We start from the raw sequence: 8319 nt of genomic DNA on the forward strand, positions 1-8319 counted from the left end.
ACTTCAGTATACAGAGGATAGTGAGTACCCGGAAGAAGCTACCAGAGGGAGTGGTTGAATTGGGTTCATCTGCCACGATTAACAGGCATTTGGACGGGTACATGGAAGGGAGATGCTTGGAGAGATATGGCCAAACAAGACAACTAGGACTAGCAGGGAGGATGCTGTGGTTGGTATGGACCAGTTGAGCCGATGGGCCTGTTTAGATTGCATTATTCTGGGATTGCATAATTTTTAAATGACACAAGTTGCATCCCAGTGCAAATAGTTTTACTTGTACACAGCGTACTGCTATCAGTCACTGGTGTCGTTTCAGGGCTCCTGGCATCCAAGCTTTTACTCATACACATTGTGGATCATCCTAACTATCTGCCCAGTTCTGCTATCAGTTATCTGTGCTTTCTCTGGGCTCCTGGAATCCAAGGTTCACTGCTCTTCATGAAGCGTAAATTCCTGCCATAGATGATGCTGGTGCCGTTTTCCTTCAATAGATATAGGCCTAAGATGGCTTCGCTGTCTTGTCACAATTGCTTACTACTGAATGTCTGGGTGGATTTAGCCTTGCCTTTGGGACTAGTAATGCCTTAGTTGCAGCCTTCCATAAAGTGGCTTGACCAATGGATGGCAGCGTGGTTGGTGGGCCACTGCTAATTTAACTTTGAATACAATTCTCTGGTTAAAATAGAAGCAGGAAACCAAGGTCCTTGAGTATACTTCCTTTTGTTTCTCCTATTGTAGGCATACATAGACCAGGTTGAAATGCCCTGAAAATCTCATGCTTTCAGTAGCTATGCTAACACGTTACCTTACCTGCACTGCCATATATTCAGTTACTAATCAATGGTCAATAATACATCATCTTCCATAGTATCAGTAACCTGTGAACTCAACCTGAATGATGAGTGAGCTGGGACCTTACTCTTTAGAGCAAAGGTGGGGGGGGATGTGTTGTGAGTGGTGATTTGATAGAGGTGTATAAGCTGCTAAGAGGCATAGAGAGAATGGAGAGCCAACAACATTTTCCTTGGTCAGAAATGACTAATATGATGGGGCATGGTGTTAAGATGATTAGAGAAAAGTTTATGGGATTGTCAGAAGTAGTATTTTTTTAAGAAAATAGTGGGTGTATGGAATGCACTGCCTGGGTGGTGATAAGGGTAGATGCATCAGTGAGATTGAACAGGGTTTCAGATAGACACATGGATCAAAGAAAAAATGGAGAGCTATTTGACAGAGTAGGGATACATTGATCTTGGAGCAGATTAAAGGGTTTGTGCGACATCATGGGCCAAACTGCCTGCATTGTGCTATATTGCTAATGTTAAGGTGATTAGAGAAAAGTAGAGGGGTTTGTCAGAAGTAGTATTTTTTTTTACAAAATGAAAATGGTGGTTGTATGGAATGCACAGCCTGGGAAGTGATAAGGGTAGATGTATCAGTGAGATTTAAGAGGCTTTTAGATAGACAAATGGATGAAAGAAAAATGGACAGCTATTTGAGAAAGTAGGGATCAATTGATCTTGGAGCAGATTAAAAGGACGGTACAACATCAGGGGCCAAAATCCCTGCATTGTGCTATATTGCTCTATGTCTGGCCCAGCTCAGTTTATGCCCCGAGAGGAGTAATGAGAGCTGTGAAGCGAGGTGGAATACAGCCTTTTGAATCATATATCTTTAATGCTCAGAAAGAAACTATGCGATTTTCAGTGTAATGACAGAGATGGTATCCTATAGGTAGATTTGTTTTTCTGCTGGGATGGAATGCTTCAGGTCAACTAAACTTACAGCAGCGTGTAGGGCCCTGTCTATCCCTTACCTCACCACCTTTTTGGGGTTCAATATTACAAAGCATTAGTGAACCTCATTACAGCTTAAACTTCTCATTGTTCTCAAGCATCATGTAAATGTAAAGTTTTCGTTGAATTAATCCATATTTCTTCTCTATTTCAGGTGAAATATGAGAAGACATCGGCGATTCCATGAGAAAGTAGTGCTGGGTGTTCTGATTATTCTGGGATTGTTCTTCATGTTCTGGGATAATGTCCGACGTCGAGAGACTGGTGATGTTGCAGAAACTGTTCATCGCAAAGATCTGCCCAAGGTTGTTACAGCTGATGCAACTAGATCAGTGCTCAAGCCAAAGTGCCACGCGAACACGACATTGCTGCACCTGTCCTCATTTCATCAAGAGAACGAGCACATTAAAAACTTCTTGTTGTATAAACACTGTCGAGAATTTGACATGATTGAAAATGTCCCAGATAAATGTGGTGGTCGAGAAGGATCTCACAATGTCTTCCTGCTCCTGGTGATCAAATCTGACCCTTTCAACCAGGATCGGCGGGAAGTGGTCAGGAAGACCTGGGGCAAAGAACGCGAATTCAATGGGGTCCTAATTAAGAGAGTATTTATCTCTGGTGTCTCTCCTGACCAAAAAGAAAGCAGGAAATTGAATCAGCTGTTAGCCATGGAAAACAGAGAACACAGAGATGTTCTACAATGGGATTTCTTGGATACCTTTTTCAACCTCACCCTCAAACAATACAAGTTGCTGCAGTGGGTCAGTGAATATTGCCCCAGTGCTAAGTTCATCTTCAATGGAGATGATGATGTCTTTGCCAATACCGATAACATGGTTGATTATTTGCTAGGCATGAAGGTTCTCCAACACCTGTTTGTGGGCCATCTCATTTATGGGGTTGGGCCTATTCGCGAGAAGTGGAGCAAGTATTATGTGCCAGAAATAGTGACCACCATCAAGTCGTACCCACCATACGCTGGTGGAGGGGGGATACTTATGTCTGTGCATACAGCTCATATCATTTACCACATAGCCCAAGACCTTGAACTATTCCCCATTGATGACGTATTTTTGGGGATGTGTCTGGCCAAGGCTGGACTAGCCCCACGCTCCCATAGCGGATTCAGGATAGCTGGAATCAGTGTTCCTTCACCCCAAGATGAATCTTTCAATCCTTGCTATTACCGTGAGTTGCTGCTAGTGCACCGTTTTCGGCCTTTCGAACTGCTACTGATGTGGGATGCGGTGCATGATGCCAATCTGAAGTGTGCTCGTGCTCCCCAGAAGTCTGCATCCACGGAAAGGACCACATGAGTCATGAGAATGTAGCAACTGTTGGAATGGAATGCAGTTTGTGCACATGTGTTAATCAGTTGTTTATGCAATGTACGAAGGTTAATTCCTAAATTATATTGGATATATTAACTCATAGTGTCGGCGCCTTTCTACATTCTACAAATGTTTGAAACGCTATCAGGTGTCATCACTCAGCCTAATTATTACTGCACCCATAATGACTTCCAATATTGACAGAAGCATCACAATTTAAGTCAATTGTAAAGTTATTCCAAGTGGGCAGTCCTTGTTGCATTGCGTGCAGATAGGTACAACATGTTCACTTGGGGCATTTGTATAATAAGGCACAAATAAAATTTTTAGTAACAGTTATATCTGTGTATTTTTTTCTTGCCGTTTCTTACATGCCCCTTGCAAAATGTGAAAGAGACAAATGCATTTCTTGGACTGGAACTGTGAGAACAACAAAGAATCCAGATCTGAAATTGTCTCAGGGTTGGAGGAATGGAGAAACTTATGGTCATCACTTCTGTACTCAAATGTCAGCCTGCACTGTGTCTGTGTAACTACATATCAAATAAAAGCACACACGCACGAGATGGCTTGAACTGGAGTATTTACATTGCAGAGAGGGAAAGAGATCAATGAACATGTGGGGACAACAGATCAATATGCATACATAGACGGCAGTCCATATGTAGTGCGAAGGGGAGTGGCATTAGATTTGGCAGGTGTCTTGTCTAAGACAATGTACTCGGCTGCCAGTGTCATGTTGTTGGTATTGACACGGTCATCACTGAGAGTTAAGTCCGGTAGCTTTCACTAGTGGCCAACCTGGACATCGGAAATCTGGAGAGGAGGGGACTTCAATAAGGCTCACTGTCCGAGGGGCAATAGAGCAATCGGTGACCAATCAACTAGTGGCCAATCGTCATTTGGGATTGATTAGTAACAGCAAATTAAAGGAAGGTGGGAAAAACCCAGTGGCTGTCTTCTGAGTAGAAACATAGAAAACCTACAGCACAATATGGGCCTCTCGGCCCACTGAGCTGTGCCGAACATGTCCCTACCTTAGAACTGCCTAGGCTTTACCCACAGCCCTCTTTTTCAAAGCATGTGACCATCCAGGAGTCTCTTAAAGACCGTATCTTTTCCGCCTCCAGCACCGCCGGCGGCAGCTCATTCCACGCACTCACCTCTCTCTGTGTAAAAAAAAACCTACCCCTGAAATCTCCTCTGTATTACTTCCCAGCACCTTAAACTATGCCCTCTCATTCTAGCCATTTCAGCCCTGGGGAAAGTCTCTGACTGTCCACACGATCAAGGCCTCTCATCATCTTGTACACCTCTATCAGGCGACCTCTCATCCTCCATCGCTCCAAGGAGAAAAGGCCGAGTTCACTCAAACTATTCTCATAAGGCATGCTCCCCAATTCAGACAACATCCTTGTAAATCTCCTCTGCACCCTTTCTACGGTTTCCATGTCCTTCCTGTAGTGAGGCAACTATAACTGAGCACAGTACTCCAAGTGGGATCGGACCAGGGTCCTATATAGATGCAACATTGCCACTCAGCTCTTATACTCAATCCCACAATTGGTGAAGGCTAATGCACTATATGCCAACTTAACCACAGAGTCAACCTGTGTAGCAGCTTTGTGTGTTCTGTGGACTCGGAACCAGATCCCTCTGATCCTCCGCACTGCCAAAAGTTTTGCCTTTAATGCCATATTCTGCCATCATAGTGTAGGGACTGCGGTCTGCAGTCAGGTACTCAGGATCACTCAGCATAATGTTGCACGAACATTATTAGCAAAACACTCCGACACAAGACGGGTTTCATTTTGTTACAGACAGAAATGCCAGTTTGGTACTACAAGTAAATTGCATTTCCACATCAGTGGAGAAGTGTGCTGACACCCCTCGCTGTCTGTAAAAGCTGTGACGAGATGCTGAGGTGTATTCAATATGGACTGTGCTTTTAAAAAGAGAGAGAGTTGGTGTACATCGATTCAGAGAGAGAGAGAGAGAGAGAGAGAGCACGGAGCAGCTCGTGAGTCGCCATGGTTACGTAAGGGCGGGGCTATATAATGGGCAGCTGGCGTTCAGCATGTCTGGGATATATTCAAGGTCAGCCTGCTTTTCACACTTTTCACACAGACACACGGAAGACACGGACAGAAATACAGAGGAAATAGACACTGGATGAACGTTCAGTGCCCAGGAAAGGGTGGGTTTTGATCGCAGTGTCGGAAAGGGGTGGCCGGTGGAATGTTATCGGTGCGTTTAACCTTTGATAACTTTACTGCGTGAAGGCGGTACTCTTTTGTGTGATCATAAAACTTTAACAGGACTTCGGAATGCAACTGAACGATCAACGACATCAGCTTACTTGGAAAACAAATCACCTCTCTCTCTCTCTCTCCTCAATTCTACTCTTAATATCGCGAAATGAACTGACGTCATTCCTATACCATCGTAAGACTGTATCATTTACCACCTAAGCTGAAGATGTTTGAGGTTTTATATTTACACGCTTACATATGCATAAACTCTGCTAATCTGTTTGGTTTATCTGGTTTTATATTACGAGATTACGTGGATACTGTTAAGTAGTGTTTTGTTTGTAACAATACCAGACTCCAGGTGTGTTCTATTTATGCTGGTTCTTTTAACCCGTTACGGGGTACGTAACAAAACCGTTCCAACCCCGACATCACACCGCATTTCTGTAAACCCCTTCGACACTTACAGCACTCGGCATCTCAGCAAAACCTCCATCATCCAGCCTGGTGCATTCAGACGACAGCAGACCCGAGAAAGATACCGTCGTGTCAGATTGAATGGCTCATTAAACACTGTTGGCCAGAAGAAACTACAGTCTGATCAAGGACAGGAAAGCAGTCAAACCAGTTTTCTCTGTTTCCCCCCATTTTGTGGACTATGAACTGTTTCTTGCATTGGAATAATTTAATCAGAGGAACTGAATGTGGACACAGGGAGCTTCAGGTAATGATCTGCTAAACCTGAGACCATTCTCAAACAAGTCGCCATTTGTTATGTGAAGGGCGTGGACTCTGAACTGATTCTTGACCCAGGGACAATCTAATCAGAGCAATAAACCAGAGACCATGCTCAGGGGAGTGGCTACTTGTTATATAAAATGCCAGACATATCAAAGAAGCAATCGGTAGTCTCGTCAGACTCTGTCTGGGTTGCCTCATTTAACTGGCTTGGACCAGTCAGGGTGTAAAGATACGAATACACAAGGCTGGGGTGGGCAGAGCCAGGTACAATATGTTGGTTGTAGCTCTGTACAATGATCAGTAACCATGTGACCCAGGTAGGTCAGGTGACCTTGAGCCAATGGTTTGGAAATCCAATGGTTCAATTAATGAGGAACAATATAAGATTCTGGAGCACCAAATATGCCAGGGTGATAATTCTCCAGCGGCCAGAGACCAACCATTGTCGAAAAGTAGTACCACACGGACACGTGGAGATCGGATACATGGGGATCGGAATAAGATGGGAGGCATTGACCGTGTGGATATTCAGAGGCTTTTTCCCAGGGCTGAAATGGTTGCCACAGGAGGACACATGTTGAAGGTGCTAGGGAGTCAGTACAGCGGAGGGATAAGTTTTTTTTTTAACTCAGAGAGTGGTGAGTACGTGAAATAGGCTGCCGGCAACAGTGGTGGAGGCGGATTCGATTGGGTCTTTTTACGAGACTTTTGGATAGGTATATGAAGCTTAGAAAAATAGAGGGCTATAGGTATGCCTAGTCATTCCTAAGGTAGGGACATGTTCGGCACAACGTTGTGAGCCGAAAGCCCTGTATTGTGCTGTAGAATTTCTATGCTTTTTATGTTTCTATGGAAACATAAACGTAGACTCTTTACCGGGTAAAAACTTTTCTCTTAATTGACTGTTCATGGAGTGTCTGGGTTTCCAGTAGTGTGCACACAGGAAGATAGTGTGCAAATCTACGTGATTTTAGTAGAAATAATAAAATATACTTGTTGGTAAATACAGATTTTCTGTATTTCATTGATCATTGTTACAAGGAATGATTCTTGTCACGGTGGCATCCATCATTAACATTGCCCACTAACAGGACGTGCCCTCTACACAGTGTTACCATCGGGAAGGAGATACAGAAGCCTGAAAGCTCAGGCTCAGCGATTCAGGAACAGCGTTTTTCCCCGCTGCCACCTGTATCTCAGTTTTGTTTTCTCTATATTTATTTATCCTGTATTTCATTGTACTGCTGCCGTAAAGTTAACAATTTTGCGACGTATGTCTGTGATATTAAATCTGGTTCTGATTCTTTAAGTGTACCTTTGAAACCTTTGATTCTGAATCAGATACAGGGGAGATGTGTTAGATTGAACTTACATTAGTCGAAAGCCTATCAGAACCTTATGTACTGTGCAGTAATATTCTGTGTTCTGTGCTCGATCGAGAGTACCGTATCTTGCTATAGTTAAGTAAGTCGATTAATTATTTAAAATTATTTAAATTAATTATTAATTAATTACACCTTGCTTTTCCAGACTACTCTCAATGCGTTGGATAATAAAGTGCAGGAGAATAAAAAAAAACAATAGACCATATATATATATATATATATATATATATATATATATATATATATATATATATATTAGTACCGACCGCTGGATGATCTCGATAGCTTTGCTTGGAAGGGACTTGCCAACTATTATGTAATGATGAATTGTCCTCGGTGTTGAGACTATGCTGGTCATGGGGTATGAAGGGAAGTATCTGGACAAACAGGAACATTAACGATAGTCAGTATGGGCCAGTGCATAGTAGGTCATGTCTAACCAATCTCACAGAGCTTTAGGACGTAGTAACCAGGAATGGTGTTGACAGCAAGGCAGTGGATGCGTCTGCAGGGACTTCAGCAAGGAATTTGCAAGATTTACACGGAAGGATGGTCGGGACGGTTCAGTCGCTTGGCTTTCACGATGAAGTAGTAAATTGGATTAGCCATTGGCTATGTTGGGGAAACTAGAGTGTGGTAATGGATGGTTGTCTCTCTGATTGGAGGCTAATGGAGAGAGGAGATCCGCAGGAATCGTTGCTGGGCCCGTTGTTACTTGTAATCTATATCCACGATCTCGATAATAATGTCGTTAATTAGATCAGCAAATTTGCCGATGACACCAACATTACGGATATAGTTGACAGCGAGG

At 43.2% G+C, this 8319-nt stretch overlaps 1 protein-coding gene across 1 annotated transcript; it reads left to right on the forward strand.

The window, feature by feature from the left end:
* The first annotated feature begins 1957 nt into the window (after positions 1 to 1957).
* Positions 1958 to 3307, forward strand: LOC132386932 (N-acetyllactosaminide beta-1,3-N-acetylglucosaminyltransferase 3-like). Its single transcript, XM_059959289.1, has one exon. It carries the CDS (start codon positions 1958 to 1960, stop codon positions 3113 to 3115), a length of 1158 nt encoding a protein of 385 aa, XP_059815272.1. The 3' UTR covers positions 3116 to 3307.
* Positions 3308 to 8319: the final 5012 nt, after the last annotated feature.

This window comes from Hypanus sabinus, unplaced genomic scaffold, assembly GCF_030144855.1.
Source record: "Hypanus sabinus isolate sHypSab1 unplaced genomic scaffold, sHypSab1.hap1 scaffold_140, whole genome shotgun sequence".
NCBI classification, from domain to species: domain Eukaryota; kingdom Metazoa; phylum Chordata; class Chondrichthyes; order Myliobatiformes; family Dasyatidae; genus Hypanus; species Hypanus sabinus.

Excerpts from the sequence above, each read along its gene's own strand:
- LOC132386932 (XM_059959289.1), top strand. The coding sequence starts at position 1,958 with ATGAGAAGACATCGGCGATTCCATGAGAAAGTAGTGCTGGGTGTTCTG.